The 17,614-nt window shown below is 45.1% G+C and overlaps 1 protein-coding gene across 5 annotated transcripts in view; it reads right to left on the bottom strand.

Moving 5' to 3' along the window:
• CCDC30 (coiled-coil domain containing 30) overlaps positions 1 to 17,614 on the bottom strand; it is a 137,710-nt gene that overhangs the window by 40,334 nt on the left and 79,762 nt on the right. For all 5 annotated transcript variants that reach the window (XM_073316525.2, XM_078849308.1, XM_073316527.2 and 2 more), the window contains 3 exons: positions 5,019 to 5,156; positions 3,608 to 3,774; positions 2,199 to 2,448 (listed from right to left, as the gene is read on the bottom strand). In XM_073316525.2, coding sequence (XP_073172626.1) covers positions 2,199 to 2,448; positions 3,608 to 3,774; positions 5,019 to 5,156 — 555 coding nt within the window. The remainder of the gene's footprint in view (positions 1 to 2,198; positions 2,449 to 3,607; positions 3,775 to 5,018; positions 5,157 to 17,614) is intronic.

The raw sequence follows: 17,614 nt of genomic DNA, 5'->3' as shown, positions 1-17,614 counted from the left end.
TGGGCCATTAGGAAGAAACCATGAGACTTTGAAGATATTAATCCCTCTCCTTCCTGAGAGGCGTCCTGGGATGCTGCTGTGACACTACTTGGTCATGTCACTTGGTACTAAACACCATCTTGGACTTCTAGTAATTTTCCACTAAAAGGAGGGGGAGGTCAAGACTGTGAAACAAAAGTTTCCCGCCTTATGTAAATCTTATTTAAGGCTGGGGAGTAAGCTGATCTTTGTTTACTCTTCATGGAATCCCCACCCAGGATGACTGCTGGAAACACCTAAGAGCACGTCTTCACTAGCAACATTAAAGCACTGTCATGGAGCTCTCCCAGTGCTATAAAAAAACCACCTCCATGAGGGGAGTAGCTACCAGCGCTGGTGCACTGTCTACACTGCCACTTTAGAGTGCTGAAACTTGCAGCGCTCAGGGGTGTGCTTTTTCACACCCCTGAGCGAGAAAGTTGCAGCGCTGTAAAATGGCCGTGTAGACAAGACCTAAGGAACAAGGACAAAGGGAAAGTGGGAGGAGTACTGAACCCAGGCTGGAAAAGGGATCTGGTCTGTGAATAAGATACCTGAAGATTTAAGCTGCAAGCAGGGTAGCTAACCTTCAAGAATTTCTGCAACCTGCCCAAAATCAACATTTAGAGCGAGAAATTACTTCTGGAAACCAGTCTCTTTAAGATCTTAAGCTTGGTATTGTGTTTTGTTTTATTTGCTTAGTAATCTGCTTTGTTCTGTTTGCTATCTCTTATAATCACTTAAAATTTACCTTTTATAGTTAATAAACTTATTTCTTGTTTACAGCATAACCCAGTTTGTGCAATTCATATCTGGGGCGGGGAGCAAGAAGCTGTGAATATCACTCTCCACAATGAGGGAGAGGGCAAATTTTTATGAGCTTGCGCTGTGTAGACTTTTTTATACAGCGCAAGACAGTATTGTTTTGGGTTAACTCCCCAAAGGGGGTGTGCACTTGACTGCTGGGCAACTTCCTAGCTGAGTATTCTCATAGAGAGCTGCCTGCAGACTCTGTGTGATTCTACAGCTGGTGCATCCCCACCTGTGTGTGTGTGCTGCCAGAGGCCGGAGAGCCTGATTCAGCAAAACAGGGAGAGAGAGCCTAGGCTAGTGGAGCAGATGGGCTCAGTGAAACCCCAGTACATCAGGTGGCATCCCAGATGCAGGGGTGGGGGGTCCAACCCGTCACAGAGACTATTAGTGGATACTGTGTCCCATTCTGTGTCCCCACCTCAAAAAGGCTTTTCTAAATTTGAAAAGGGTTCAGAGAAGAGCTACAGGAATAATTTGAGGTCTGAAAAACCTGCCTTAATAGTGAGAAACTAAAGAAGCTTGATCAAGTGAATTTATCCAAGAGAAGGTTAAGTGATGACTTGATCACCACTTACAAACACCTATATGAGGAAAAGATTTCTGATAGCAGAGGGCTCTTTAATCTACCAGAAAAAATGCATAACAAGATCCAATGTTTGAAAGCTGAAGCTAGACAAATTTAGATAAGAGAAAAGACACAAACTTTTAACAGTAAGGGTTACTAACCACTGGAACAACTTACCTAGGGATGCAGTAGATTCGCCATCACTTGAAGTGTTTAAAGTATGACTGGTTTTCTTTCTAAACGATATGCTCTAGCTCAAACAAGAGTTATGGCTTAAGGTAGAAGTTACTGTCTATGTCCTGTTTCAGAGTAACAGCCGTGTTAGTCTGTATTCGCAAAAAGAAAAGGAGTACTTGTGGCACCTTAGAGACTAACCAATTTATTTGAGCATGAGCTTTCGTGAGCTACGTGAGCTGTAGCTCACGAAAGCTCATGCTCAAATAAATTGGTTAGTCTCTAAGGTGCCACAAGTACTCCTTTTCTTTTTGTCTATGTCCTGGGTTAAGCGGGAGGCCAGACCAGATGATCAAAATGGTTCCTTCTACCTTTAAATCTATTAATCTATGAAGCTTCATATAGGAAGATGGGAAACTGAAATTGGTTAATTACTTGCTTTTTTATATATGTATTTTACCCAGGTAAATTAATCAGTTCTCCACAGCATGCAATGATGTTGCAGTGGCTTGTTGGCTGATAAAAACTATTTCACTGTTCAAGTTCACTTTTTATCCAGCTTATGCCCCTACACTGGTTAAACCACTCAAAATGGAGGAGTGGCACTTACTGTAAGGGGCTCTCATACCTGTTTAATGCTCATGTTTAATGCTGTGTTACATTCAGAGCTCCGGGGGTTGAGAGGCTGGGTCTCTTGGCTCATCTCAGATTTAATGCTTACAGCCTCTTCTATCTTGTTGTGAAATTGTTCCCTTGTAGCCAGGATGTCTTGTCTTAGCTGAGCATTTTCTTCCTGTAACAGTTGTTTTTCTTCATTGCTCCCCTTCACCTGCTTTTCTAACTCCTCTGTTTTCTTGTTGCTCTCTAATAGCTTGGTACTTGAGGTAAAAATAGTAAAAAAACCCAAACAAACAAACTTCAGTCAAATTACTCATGATAGGTGAAATTCACCATTGTAAAGGATCAGCAATATGCCTAGGCACCACTGAAGCTCTCAAGCGGCTCACAGGCCTTGTGCTAATAGTTCTACATTGGGTGAACTTCACCCAGAGGCTTGGGGCTTGTCTACACGGGCACTTTACAGTGCTGCAACTTCTCGCTTGGGGAGGTGAAAAAACACCCCCCTGAGCGCAGCAAGTTTCAGCACCGTAAAGCGCCCGTGTAAACAGTGCCCCAGTGCTAGAAGCCGCACTCCCAGTGCTGGTAGCTACACCGCTCGTGGAGCTCTCTCCCAGCGCTCTGCCGTGACTGCACAAGCCATGTCAAAGCGCAGTCGCGGTAGCGCTTTAGCGTTGCCAGTGTAGATTAGCCCTTGCGCTGGAAAAACTAAATCTGAGGCAATTCACTCCTTTAGTTATGTTATGGAGACTCTTATTTCTGTTTCAGAGGGTCCACAGGCAGAACTTGTACTTACTACAAACAGGTGTGAATTACAATCAATTTCGAAGCAAGCTTGCATAAGCTGAGAAGGGAACTAAAATAAAAGTGTTCCGAAAGGGCCAGAGCAATCTCACATTTACACAGGTGTGAATCTGGAGTAACAACACTGAAATAAATCAGTTACTCCAGATTTACAGTAGTATGACAGAGAAGACTCGGGCTCAGCAAAAGCCTGAGTGCAAGACAGCTGAATATTTGAGCTGGAATAGGAGAAAAAAAGGCATCTGCTGATCTCTCATTCATGCACTTTATAAAAACAAGCGCTAAGATTTAAAAAAAAACTGAACATTTCTAGGTTAGTCACTGAAGATAAAATGCAGAAAACACAGAGGGTGCTAGTGGAGTGGGGGAGGTTTAGATTGGATATTAGGAAAAACTTTTTCACTAAGAGGGTGGTGAAACACTGGAATGCGTTACCTAGGGAGGTGGTAGAATCTCCTTCCTTAGAGGTTTTTAAGGTCAGGCTTGACAAAGCCCTGGCTGGGATGATTTAACTGGGAATTGGTCCTGCTTTGAGCAGGGGGTTGGACTAGATGACCTTCTGGGGTCCCTTCCAACCCTGATATTCTATGATTCTATGATTCTATTAAGATTTACCATAATTGGTCTCTCTCTCCTCCCAGGATTTGGATCTGTTCTTCCAATATTCTTGCTTTAGTCATAAGCGCTTTATATTTCCTTTCACTTGTTGTAAAGTTTTCATCTGTCTTCTGATTCACTACAAGCTGGTTTAACTGTTCACATTCCTGTGAGAGCTCAGAGACCTGTAAAGTCAGACTTGTAAATGTCATAAGACTGATTTTCTATGATTTCATGGAAATCTTTCATGGGGTATAAGAAAGTCTAGTGACTTCAACTAAAGAAAACTTGTAAATCTGCAATATAAAGTCTAAATTACCCTAATGCCTCATATTTCTTCAATATTTTGCAATACTGTGCATGGGAAATCAGTGAGCAGTTTACACATATATCAAGGGAAGCTCTACCATAAAATCACATTTGTCTATTTGGATTTGTACCCTTATTGCTTATCTACAGCTCTAGGTATATTACAAATTTTAAAATACAAAGTACAAAGTAAAGTCATAAAACAGCTGCTGAAGCACACACTAGCTAACAGACTGCAACACACAACAGAATAATATCTGTCTCCTGGCCAATCTCCTCAGCATGATTGCCACCTCTTTCCCAACTACCAGTCATCCCAAATGCACAGAGAAAAGAGATGGACATCCCAGCATTCCCAGAGCATTAACAAATCCAGGCTCTGGACACGCTGGTGCACCACAGGAGTCTTATGACCATGGTGCATCATAGGAGATGAGGCATTGAGGCATGCAAACTACAACTCCCATGAGGCACTGTAGCAGCACAGATGGACGCAGATTAGTGTTGAACTGACCCGAAACAAAACATTTTGATTCAGTTTGACAAATTGAAATGTTTCAAATTTGGGTCAACTGGACCTGCAGCAAAATACTTTGTTTCAATTTCCCCAAGGGAAAAATCAACAAATGATGGTAAAATTTAGTTCACCAGGAAGGTCTCTCACAGAGATAGGAGCTTGACACTTTCACTGTGAATTAATGAAATTACACTGGACAATAACAGAGCCAGCACTTGAGACCGTGAAAAAAGATGCAAAGCTAATAGTTGGAGATGAAGGACTCAGAGAACATAAAGAGTGCTTAGGAACACAGGAACTGCTGGATTGGATCAGACCCATTGTCCGTCTAACCCAGTCTCCTGTCTTTCAGAGTGGCCAGACTCAGATGTTTCAGAGGAAGGTGTAAAATACCTGCTAATCCCCAGTAGTTAGAGATTGGCTTAAATTCGGAGGCATGAAATTTAATATCTCTTCCCAAATTTGTTGGCATTAACTACTGTAACTGAATAATCTTGCTATTCATGTACTGTCCTGTCCCTTTTTGAGAAGTGCAAATTGTCAGATTTTGTCAGTGTCAGTCAATGGAACACTGAAAGACTACTGATCTCACTAAATTCTCACCTTTGTTTCCAATAAAGTATTTTCTTGCTGTAGTTTCTCATGGGTTACATTAAGGAAATCTCTTTCTTCTGCCGCACCTCGGAGATTCTGGAGCTCATTATAAAGACTCATGAGCTCTGACTTTGAATTATGTAATTCCTGGTTAAAAAGAAAAAGGAGTTAGTCAAAGAAGCATATCACTAATTCTAGGCACAGATTAAATGAGAGTCATTTGTCTATTTAGATATTTAATCATTTCTTGTATTTAAGGAAAAAGCAAGTTCCAAAGGGCTTTGCATGTTGTTGGTTAACAACACATCGTTTACTTAGTTTTCCTTTGATTTACGGGAAAAAAGATATTGCCCCAACGATCAGGTGCTCCTCCTGTGTTCTGACGAAGATTTAAATGAATAATCTCAAACCATTACCCCAGATACAGGTTATACCCATAATAGACTGTTCGTTCCATCCAAAGTTAAACCCTCGTGCTCTGACCGTAAATACTACACTAGGGCTGTGCATTCAGAGGGTTGAAGCAGGTTCTCCTGGGAATTTGAGTGGCCTGTTCCATGCTGCGATCTACTTCTCTGGTCGAGTGTCCCTGGATGGTGAAGGCAGGTAAGGTGTGTATCCCAGGCTTTCTCCTCAGAGCATATTCTGTGGTATCTGAATGCCTGGCAGAGGATAACATATTTCTTAGGCCATGTCTACACTAGCATTTATGTTGGCAAAACTTTTGTCGCTCAGGGGTGTGAAAAAGCATCCCCCCCGAGATAAGTTTTGCTGGCACACGCACTCATGTGCACAGCGCTAGAGTGGTGGGAGACACCCTCCGGCCGACATAGCTACGGCGGCTAGCGGCGCTGGTTTTGTATGTCGAGAGGAAAGCTATTTCCTGTTGGCATAATGCAGCTACATGAGCGATCTTACAGTGGCACTGCACGGGTACAGTTGTGCCACTGTAAGCTTGCAAATATAGACATGGCCTTAGTGCTTGGGACAGGGGCGCCAGAATGGGGTGGGCGGCCATGGCTTTCCCCACTTTTCAGCACAGGCTCTGCCCCCCACCTCTCCTCTTCCCCCCGAAGGCCCATACCCCGGACAGGCCAGAAGCATAGCCCAGCTGGGGAGCACAGGCAGCTGTGGGGAGCGACAGACCCTCCACCTGCCCATGGTGCGGGGGCCTGAGAGCAGCCCCTGGCCCATGTCCCTGCCCCCTGCGTTCCCAGCCCCGGGCAGATGGAGGGTCTGTAGCTCCCCACAGCTGCCTGGAAGGCACTTACCATGGCTGGTCTGAGCCTCCGAGGCCCCGCCCCCCTGGCTGGGTCTGGGTCGGGGTAAGAGCTGCACGAACAGCTGTGGGGAGCCCCCCCACCCCAGGCAGCTAGAGGGGCCTGGGCTCCCTGGCCCCACTCTTGCTTCTGGCTTCGCCAGGGCAGAGCCTTGGGGGAAGAGGAGGGACACGGGTGGGGCCACAGAGCGGGCAGGGGCCCTGGTTCCCTCACTTTTGGGAAGGCTTCACTGTCCCTGGTTTGGGATTGTTACTGAATCTGTGAAGGTAAGTGTGGTGATTCATGGATCTCTTGTATATAGTGGTTTGTAGGATTTCATTTTTGAAGCTGATTGTGGTGTCCCGGATGTTGATGCTGGTTTGGGAGTGTCCTAGAGAGAATTTGATGGACAAGTGGTGATTGCTGAAGTTCTGGTGGAAGTCTATGAGGGAGTTTAGGTTGTCTGTCCAGAGGATGAAAATATCATCGATGTATCTCAGGTGTATCATTGGTTTCGTGGCACATTTGTCCAGAAAATTATTCCTCAAGATGGCCCAAGAAGAGGGCCCATATTAGTGAGATGGACAAGCTTACACAGAGCTCTTCTTCAGGTCACTGTGGAAGCTCAAAAGCTTGTCTCTCTCACCCACAGAGGCTGATCCAATAAAAGATATTACCTCACCCTCCTTGTCTCTCTAATATCCTGGGACTGACCTGGCTACATCAACTCTGCATACAACCATGAAGAAGTTGGTATTCTGGGGAACCATCCTAGTACCCAAGGTTGTTCCCATGGTTTGAACAAAATGTGTATTGTTGAATGTAAAATTGTTATGGGTGAACATGGAAAAAAACCCAAACCCTTCAATCACCTACCACCCCACACCGGAACTCATACGGGGTATCATTAAACAGCTACAACCCATATTCGATGTGCTCCACATCCTGAAATAAATCTTTCCCAAACCCCCTGTTCTGGCCTTCAAACAACCCCCCAACCTCACCAAGATCATCAGCAGAAGCAAGCTCCCCACAGACCCACCAATTCAAAGCAGCACCAGACCCTGCCAGAACAACAGATGCAAAACCAGCAGACATATCTCCACTGCTGTGATGATCAATACCCCCCACAAAACACTGCTCAAGATCCAGGGGTCTGACACATGCCTATCACAATATGTCGTGAAACTCATCCAGTGCACTAAATGCCCAAACAACAACTATGTGGGTGAAACCAGACAATCACTACACTCTCAAATGAACTCACACAGGAAAATGATAAAAGACAAAAATACCATGTCACACATGGGCAAACACTTTTCACAAAACGATCACTCCATATCTGACCTCATCGCCTCAATGAAAACCTGCACAACACCGTCAAAAGATGAGCCTGGGAGCTCAAATTCATAACTTTGCTAGACACTACAAATCATGGTCTTAATAAAGACACTGGATTTATGGTTTATTACAACAATCTGTAACCCACTGTCCCTCACCCCTCCACACACCTTTTTTTGTCCTTTGACTACAAAGTTGTTAACTGGCCACTTCAGCTTGAATGGTCTCTGACTTACATTATGTGTTAACTTCTTATGCTAAACAATCTGTCTCACCTTGTGTTCACCTGTGAGACTGGGAGCATCTTTCCCAGACCTGAAGAAGATCTCTGTGTAGCTCCAAAGCTCGTCTCTCCCACCAACAGAAGTTGGTCCAATAAAAGATATTACCTCTTGTCTCTCTAATATCCTGGGACCAACAAGGCTACAACAACACTGCAAACTACTACGGCCAGGTCCACACTACAGACTTATATTGGCAAAAAGAAAAGGAGGACTTGTGGCACCTCAGAGACTAACAAATTTATTTGAGCATAAGCTTCCGTGAGCTTATGCTCAAATAAATTTGTTAGTCTCTACAGTGCCACAAGTCCTCCTTTTCTTTTTGCAGTTACAGACTAACACGGCTGCTACTCTGAAACCAGACTTATATTGGTGTAACTACGTTGCTCAGGTCAGGGGTGTGAATAATCCACACCCCTGAGCAACATGGGGGTGGAAGGGATAGCTCAGTGGTTTGAGCATTGGCCTGCTAAACCCAGGGTTGTGAGTTCAATCCTTGAAGGGGCCATTTAGGGATCTGGGGCAAAAATTGGGGATTGGTCCTTGTCAAGGTTCCTCCCCCACTCCGAACTCTAGGGTACAGATGTGGGGACCTGCATGAAAAACCTCCTAAGCTTATCTTTACCAGCTTAGGTCAAAACTTCCCCAAGGTACAAAATATTACACCCGTTGTCCTTGGACTGGCCGCTACCACCACCAAACTAATACTGGTTACTGGGGAAGAGCTGTTTGGACGCGTCCTTCCCCCCAAAATACTTCCCAAAACCTTGCACCCCACTTCCTGGACAAGGTTTGGTAAAAAGCCTCACCAATTTGCCTAGGTGACTACAGACCCAGACCCTTGGATCTTAAGAACAATGAATAATCCTCCCAACACTTGCACCCCCCCTTTCCTGGGAAATGTTGGATAAAAAGCCTCACCAATTTGCATAGGTGACCACAGACCCAAACCCTTGGATCTGAGAACAATGAAAAAGCATTCAGTTTTTTACAAGAAGACTTTTAATAAAAAATAGAAGTAAATAGAAATAAAGAAACCCCCCCTGTAAAATCAGGATGGTAGATATCTTACAGGGTAATTAGATTCAAAAACATAGAGAACCCCTCTAGGCAAAACCTTAAGTTACAAAAAAGATACACAGACAGAAATAGTTATTCTATTCAGCACAATTCTTTTCTCAGCCATTTAAAGAAATCATAATCTAACACATACCTAGCTAGATTACTTACTAAAAGTTCTAAGACTCCATTCCTGTTCTGTCCCTGGCAAGAGCAGCATACAGACAGACACAGACCCTTTGTTTCTCTCCCTCCTCCCAGCTTTTGAAAGTATCTTGTCTCCTCATTGGTCATTTTGGTCAGGTGCCAGCGAGGTTACCTTTAGCTTCTTAACCCTTTACAGGTGAGAGGAGCTTTCCCCTGGCCAGGAGGGATTTCAAAGGGGTTTACCCTTCCCTTTATATTTATGACAGTCCTGCTTTGAGCAGGGGGTTGGACTAGATGACCTCCTTAGGTCCCTTCCAACCCTGAGATTCTATGATAGTTATACTGACCTAACCCCTGGTGTAGACAACACTATGTCAGTAGGACAGCTTCTCCTGTTGATTTTGCTACTGCCTCTTGCAGAGGTGGATTAACTACGTTGACAGGAGACGCTCTCCCATTGGTGTAGGAGCATGTTCACTTAAGCACTGCAGCTTTGCCGATGCTGCGTTTTAAGTGTAGACCTGCCTTAAGTAAGTTACCCTGGAGGTTGAACTGGAGCAGATCTTTTAGCGAGACATGCAATCTCAATGTAAAGTCTCCAAGAGATGAGTTTACACAGCCCTTGGGAAGCTGTTCCAATAGTTAGTTACCCTCCTTGTTAAAAAGTTGTCTTACCTCCAGTTTGAATCTTTCTGACTTCAACTTCAACCACTAGATCTTGCTCTGTCCCCTACTATCTCTTCTCCCCATGTAGGTACCAACAGACCATGACCACAGTTATGTCTGCACTACAGCCCATGTTAGCATAACTTACGTCACTCAGGGGTGTGAATAAACCACCCCACTGAGCAAGAGAAGTTAAACTGACATAAGTGCTCGTGTGCACAATGCTATGTTGGCGGGAGAGCTTCTCCCACTGACATAGCTTCTGCCGCTCGTGGAGCTGGTTTTTTAGGCCAAGGGGAGAGCTCTTAACTTCCTCTTCCACAAAATAGACTGAACTGTCTCTTCTCATGCTTATAATTCTTCACTAAACCCTCTTCCAATCTGTCAATGTCCTGCTTAGAGTGTGGACACAGAACTGGACTTAGTATCCTAGTAATGGTCTCCCCAATGCAATAAACAGAGGTAAAACCAAGTCCTTTCGGCTACTTGACAGCACTGTTCAATATATTCATAAATGATCTGGAGAAGGAGGTAAATAGTGAATAGCAAAGTTTACATATGATACAAAATTACTCAAGATAGTTAAGTCCTAGGATGACTGTGAAGAGCTACAAAGGGATCTCACAAAACTGGGTGACTGGGCAACAAAATGGCAGAAGAAATTCAATGTTGATAAATGCAAAGTAATGCACATTGGAAAACAGAATCCCAACTATACGTACAAAATGATGGGGTCTAAATTAGCTGCATCCGAGAGTGCTAAAGGAGTTGGTGGATGTGATTGCAGAGCCATTGGCCATTATCTTTGAAAACTCATGGCGATCGGGGGAGGTCCCGAGCGATGGGAAAAAGGCTAATGTAGTGCCCATCTTTGAAAAAGGGAAGGAGGATCCAGGGAACGACAGGACAGTCAGCCTCACCTCAGTCCCTGGAAAAATCATGGAGCAGGTCCTCAAGGAATAACTTCTGAAGCACTTAGAGGAGAGGAAAGTGATCAGGAACAGTCAGCATGGATTCACCAAGGGCAAGTCAGGCCTGACTGATCTAATTGCCTTCTGTGATGAGATAACGGTCTCTGTGGATGAGGGGAAAGCAGTGGATGTGTTATTCCTTGACTTTAGCAAAGCTTTTTATATGGTCTCCCACGATATTCTTGCCAGCAAGTTAGAGAAGTATGGGCTGGATGAATGGACTATACGGAGGATAGAAAGCTGGCTAGATTGTCAGGCTCAACGAGTAGTGATCAATGGCTCCATGTCCAGCTGGCAGCTGGTATCAAGCGGAGTGCCCCAAGGGTCAGTCCTGGGGCCGGTTTTGTTCAATATCTTCATTAATGATCTGGAGGATGGCGTGGACTGCACCCATAGCAAGTTTGCAGTTGACACTAAACTGGGAGGAGAGGTAGATATGCTGGAGGGTAGGGATAGGATACAGAGGGCCCTAGAAAAATTAGAGGATTGGGCCAAAAGAAATCTGATGAGGTTCAGCAAGGACAAATGCAGAATCCAGCACTTAGGATGGAAAAATCCCATGCACCGCTACAGACTAGGGACCGAATGGCTAGGCAGCAGTTCTGCGGAAAAGGACCTAGGGGTTACAGTGGACGAGAAGCTGGATATGAGTCAACAGTGTGCCCTTGTTGCCAAGAGGGCTAACGGCATTTTGGGCTGTATAAGTAGGGGCATTGCCAGCAGATCGAGGGACGTGATCGTTCCCTTCTAGTCGACATTGGTGAGGCCTCATCTGAAGTACTGTGTCCAGGTTTTGGGCTCCACACTACAAGAAGGATGTGGAAAAATTGGAAAGAGTCCAGCGGAGGGCAACAAAAATGATTAGGGGACTGGAACACATGACTTATGAGAAGAGGCTAAGGGAACTAGGATTGTTTAGTCTGCAGAAGTGAAGAATGAGGGGGGATTTGACAGCTGCTTTCAACTACCTGAAAGGGGGTTCCAAAGGGGATGGATCTAGACTGTTCTCAGTGGTAGCAGATGATAGAATGAGGAGTAATGGGCTCAAGTTGTAGTGGGGGAGGTTTAGGTTGGATATTAGGAAAAACTTTTTCACTAGGAGGGTGGTGAAACACTGGAATGCATTACCTAGGGAGGTGGTGGAATCTCCTTCCTTTGAGGTTTTTAAGGTCAGGCTTGACAAAGCCCTGGCTGGGATGATTTAGTTGGGGATTGGTCCTGGCTTGAGCAGGGGGTTGGACTAGATGACCTCCTGAGGTCCCTTCCAACCCTGATATTCTATATTCTATGATTGTTACCACTTAACAGGGGCAGGCCCCACCTAATAATCTGCGGGAGATGCAGAATTCCTCCGGCTTGGGGTCCCCGGCAAGGGGTGCAGAACTCCTCCTGCTCCTGGGCTCCGGCAGGGAGAGCAAACTTCTCCAGCGAGTGCTTTCCCTGCTGCAGCTCAGGAGCAGAAGGAGTTCTGCGCCCCTTGCTGGGGCTCCTGGGCTGAAGGAGTTTGCTCGTCTCCTTCCTGCAGAGAAGTTCTGCGCCCCTCATCGGTGCACCCACAAAAGTGGTGAAATTTAAATTCCTGCACATGCTGTGATACTCTGTACCTTGGGGGAACACCCTACACTCCCATGTTCATCTTTAGAAAATGATTGTGTGGTATCCAATGCAAAGTTTGTCATGTCGGGTGTCTTCGGAAGGCTAATGATGCGCTGAGCATTGTTGTTATAGTGATGTTACAGTAGTCATTGTTACCGTAATGTTATAGTAATGTTATAGGTTGTAATTTCATGTATATAGTTATGAGGCTGAAAATGTATCCTCACGGCTTAAAGCAAGCCCAGACAAATACTCTACAAGAGCAGAGAGGTAGTGCACACCTCATCAGGGCAGGTATGGGACAAACCCAGCTCAGCCTCACAGGAACAAAGGACGCTGGCCTAGGCAGCAACAAAAGAATCTGTTAAACTCTCAAGTGAGTCACCCCTCCTCCTTTGGTCAGTTTGGAACTGCAATGAGGTAATGCTCACCTGACTCTGAATGGGGCTGGGAGGGCAAAGCCAAGAGGTAAGAAAGGACATGATAAAAGGGAGAGATATTTGCCATGCTCTCTCTCTCTTCCACCTACATCTACAGACACCTATCTTTATAGTTAAATCTGTTTGTTTATTCTACCTGAAGCAGTGCATTTGGTTTGAAGCATGTCAGAGAGTTTCCCCTTGGGATAACAAGCCTGGAACATATAAATTTCTTTGTTAATTTGACACTTATATTAGCTTGCTGTGTCCATAACTGGGCACTGCAAGACGGAGGTTCCTAGGGTTGCGTCTGGGATCGGAGATATTGGCTAGTGTTATTTGTTTGCAAGTAGCTGGGAGCAGCTTACATGCCAGAGGCTGTGCGTGAACAGCCCAGGAGTGGGGTTCTCGCAGCAGAGCAGGGTAAGGCTGGCTCCCAGAGTCAAGGATTGGAGTGGCCTAGCAGATCACTGGTCCAGATAACACCAGAGGGGAACGTCACATGCCCCTGCCACTCAAGTAAGAGATCTTGGAGTCATCGTGGATAGTTCTCTGAAATCATCTGCTCAATGTGCAGTGGCAGTTAAAAAAACTAAAAGAATGTTAGGAGCCATTAGGAAAGGGATAGCTAAGAATACAGAAAATATCATAATGCTGCTATATAAATCCTTGGTATGCCCACACCTGGATGTCACCCCATCTCAGAAAAAATATATTAGAATTGGAAAAAGTACTGAGAATCACAACAAAAATGATTAGGGTCTGGAACAGCTTCCATATGAGGAGAGATTAAAAAGACTGGAACTGTTCAGCTTAGAAAAGAGACGACTAAGGGGGGACATGATGGAGGGCTATAAAATAATGAATGGGGTGGAGAAAGTGAATAGGGAGGTGTTATTTATCCCTTCACATAACACAAGAACCAGTGGTTACTCAATGAAATTAATAGGTAGGAGGTTTAAAACAAACATAAGGAAAGTACTTCTTCAAACAATGCACTATCAATTCATGGAACTTGTTGCCAGAGGATGTTGTGAAGGCCAAAACTATAACAAGTTCAAAAAAGAATTAGATAAATTCATGGAGGATAGGTCCATCAATAGCTATTAGCCAGGATGCTCAGTGATGCAACCCCATGCCTGGGCATCCCTAAACCTCTGCCTGCCAGAAGCTGGGACTGAATGACAGGGGATGGATCACTCGATAATTGTCTTGTTCTGTTCATTCCCTCTGACCACTGTCGGAAGACAGGATACTGGGGTCGATGGACCATTGGTCTGACCCAGTGTGGCCGTTCTTATGTTTTAATACAGCCAAATGCAAGGTCATACATCTAGAAACAAAGAACATAGTTCACACTGACACCAGCATAGTGTGACAAAAAGAGCCACGGTCCTTGGATGTATAAATAGGAGACATTCTAGCAATACTGACAGGTTTCAGAGTAACAGCCGTGTTAGTCTGTATTCGCAAAAAGAAAAAAGAAAAGGAGGACTTGTGGCACCTTAGAGACTAACCAATTTATTAGAGCATAAGCTTTCGTGAGCTACAGCTCACTTCCTCAGATGCATATCGTGGAAACTGCAGCAGGCTTTATATATACACAGAGAATATGAAACAATACCTATTCCCACCCCACTGTCCTGCTGGTAATAGCTTATCTAAAGTGATTTCCAGCACAAATCCAGGTTTTCTCACCCTCCACCCCCCCACACAAATTCACTCTCCTGCTGGTGATAGCCCATCCAAAGTGACAACTCTTTACACAATGTGCATGACAATCAAGCTGGGCTATTTCCTGCATAAATCCAGGTTCTCACATCCCCCCCACCCCCATACACACACAAACTCACTCTCCTGCTGGTAATAGCTCATCCAAACTGACCACTCTTCAAGTTAAAATCCAAGTTAAACCAGAACATCTGGGGGGGGGGTAGGAAAAAACAAGAGGAAACAGGCTACCTTGCATAATGACTTAGCCACTCCAAGTCTCTATTTAAGCCTAAATTAATAGTATCCAATTTGCAAATGAATTCCAATTCAGCAGTTTCTCACTGGAGTCTGGATTTGAAGGTTTTTTGTTTTAAGATAGCGACCTTCATGTCTGTGATCGCGTGACCAGAGAGATTGAAGTGTTCTCCGACTGGTTTATGAATGTTATAATTCTTGACATCTGATTTGTGTCCATTTATTCTTTTACGTAGAGACTGTCCAGTTTGACCAATGTACATGGCAGAGGGGCATTGCTGGCACATGATGGCATATATCACATTGGTGGATGTGCAGGTGAACGAGCCTCTGATAGTGTGGCTGATGTTATTAGGCCCTGTGATGGTGTCCCCTGAATAGATATGTGGGCACAGTTGGCAACAGGCTTTGTTGCAAGGATAAGTTCCTGGGTTAGTGGTTCTGTTGTGTGGTATGTGGTTGTTGGTGAGTATTTGCTTCAGGTTGCGGGGCTGTCTGTAGGCAAGGACTGGCCTGTCTCCCAAGATTTGTGAGAGTGTTGGGTCATCCTTTAGGATAGGTTGTAGATCCTTAATAATGCGTTGGAGGGGTTTTAGTTGGGGGCTGAAGGTGACGGCTAGTGGCGTTCTGTTATTTTCTTTGTTAGGCCTGTCCTGTAGTAGGTAACTTCTGGGAACTCTTCTGGCTCTATCAATCTGTTTCTTTACTTCTGCAGGTGGGTATTGTAGTTGTAAGAAAGCTTGACAGAGATCTTGTAGGTGTTTGTCTCTGTCTGAGGGGTTGGAGCAAATGCGGTTGTATCGCAGAGCTTGGCTGTAGACGATGGATCGTGTGGTGTGGTCAGGGTGAAAGCTGGAGGCATGCAGGTAGGAATAGCAGTCAGTAGGTTTCCGGTATAGGGTGGTGTTTATGTGACCATTGTTTATTAGCACTGTAGTGTCCAGGAAGTGGATCTCTTGTGTGGACTGGACCAGGCTGAGGTTGGTGGTGGGATGGAAATTGTTGAAATCCTGGTGGAATTCCTCAAGGGCTTCTTTTCCATGGGTCCAGATGATGAAGATGTCATCAATATAGCGCAAGTAGAGTAGGGGCTTTAGGGGACGAGAGCTGAGGAAGCGTTGTTCTAAATCAGCCATAAAAATGTTGGCATACTGTGGGGCCATGCGGGTACCCATAGCAGTGCCACTGATCTGAAGGTATACATTGTCCCCAAATGTGAAGTAGTTATGGGTAAGGACAAAGTCACAAAGTTTAGCCACCAGGTTAGCCGTGACATTATCGGGGATAGTGTTCTTGACGGCTTGTAGTCCATCTTTGTGTGGAATGTTGGTGTAGAGGGCTTCTACATCCATAGTGGCCAGGATGGTGTTATCAGGAAGATCACCGATGGATTGTAGTTTCCTCAGGAAGTCAGTGGTGTCTCAAAGGTAGCTGGGAGTGCTGGTAGCGTAGGGCCTGAGGAGGGAGTCTACATAGCCAGACAATCCTGCTGTCAGGGTGCCAATGCCTGAGATGATGGGGCGCCCAGGATTTCCAGGTTTATGGATCTTGGGTAGTAGATAGAATATCCCAGGTCGGGGTTCCAGGGGTGTGTCTGTGCGGATTTGATCTTGTGCTTTTTCAGGAAGTTTCTTGAGCAAATGCTGTAGTTGCTTTTGGTAACTCTCAGTGGGATCAGAGGGTAATGGCTTGTAGAAACTCGTGTTGGAGAGCTGCCGAGCAGCCTCTTGTTCATATTCCGACCTATTCATGACAACAACAGCACCTCCTTTGTCAGCCTTTTTGATTATGATGTCAGAGTTGTTTCTGAGGCTGTGGATGGCATTGCGTTCCGCATGGCTGAGGTTATGGGGCAAGTGATGCTGCTTTTCCACAATTTCAGCCCGTGCACGTCGGCGGAAGCACTCTATGTAGAAGTCCAGTCTGCTGTTTCGACCTTCAGGAGGAGTCCACCTAGAATCCCTCTTTCTGAATTCCACCATGATTTCAACAATTTTCATCCCACCACCAACCTCAGCCTGGTCCAGTCCACACAAGAGATCCACTTCCTGGACACTACAGTGCTAATAAACAATGGTCACATAAACACCACCCTATACCGGAAACCTACTGACTGCTATTCCTACCTGCATGCCTCCAGCTTTCACCCTGACCACACCACACGATCCATCGTCTACAGCCAAGCTCTGCGATACAACCGCATTTGCTCCAACCCCTCAGACAGAGACAAACACCTACAAGATCTCTGTCAAGCTTTCTTACAACTACAATACCCACCTGCAGAAGTAAAGAAACAGATTGATAGAGCCAGAAGAGTTCCCAGAAGTTACCTACTACAGGACAGGCCTAACAAAGAAAATAACAGAACGCCACTAGCCGTCACCTTCAGCCCCCAACTAAAACCCCTCCAACGCATTATTAAGGATCTACAACCTATCCTAAAGGATGACCCAACACTCTCACAAATCTTGGGAGACAGGCCAGTCCTTGCCTACAGACAGCCCCGCAACCTGAAGCAAATACTCACCAACAACCACATACCACACAACAGAACCACTAACCCAGGAACTTATCCTTGCAACAAAGCCCGTTGCCAACTGTGCCCACATATCTATTCAGGGGACACCATCACAGGGCCTAATAACATCAGCCACACTATCAGAGGCTCGTTCACCTGCACATCCACCAATGTGATATATGCCATCATGTGCCAGCAATGCCCCTCTGCCATGTACATTGGTCAAACTGGACAGTCTCTACGTAAAAGAATAAATGGACACAAATCAGATGTCAAGAATTATAACATTCATAAACCAGTCGGAGAACACTTCAATCTCTCTGGTCACGCGATCACAGACATGAAGGTCGCTATCTTAAAACAAAAAACCTTCAAATCCA

Source organism: Lepidochelys kempii, chromosome 18 (assembly GCF_965140285.1).
Source record: "Lepidochelys kempii isolate rLepKem1 chromosome 18, rLepKem1.hap1, whole genome shotgun sequence".
NCBI lineage: Eukaryota > Metazoa > Chordata > Testudines > Cheloniidae > Lepidochelys > Lepidochelys kempii.
The sequence above is the reverse complement of the archived record's forward strand: the minus strand, read 5'-3'. Positions and strand labels throughout refer to the sequence as shown.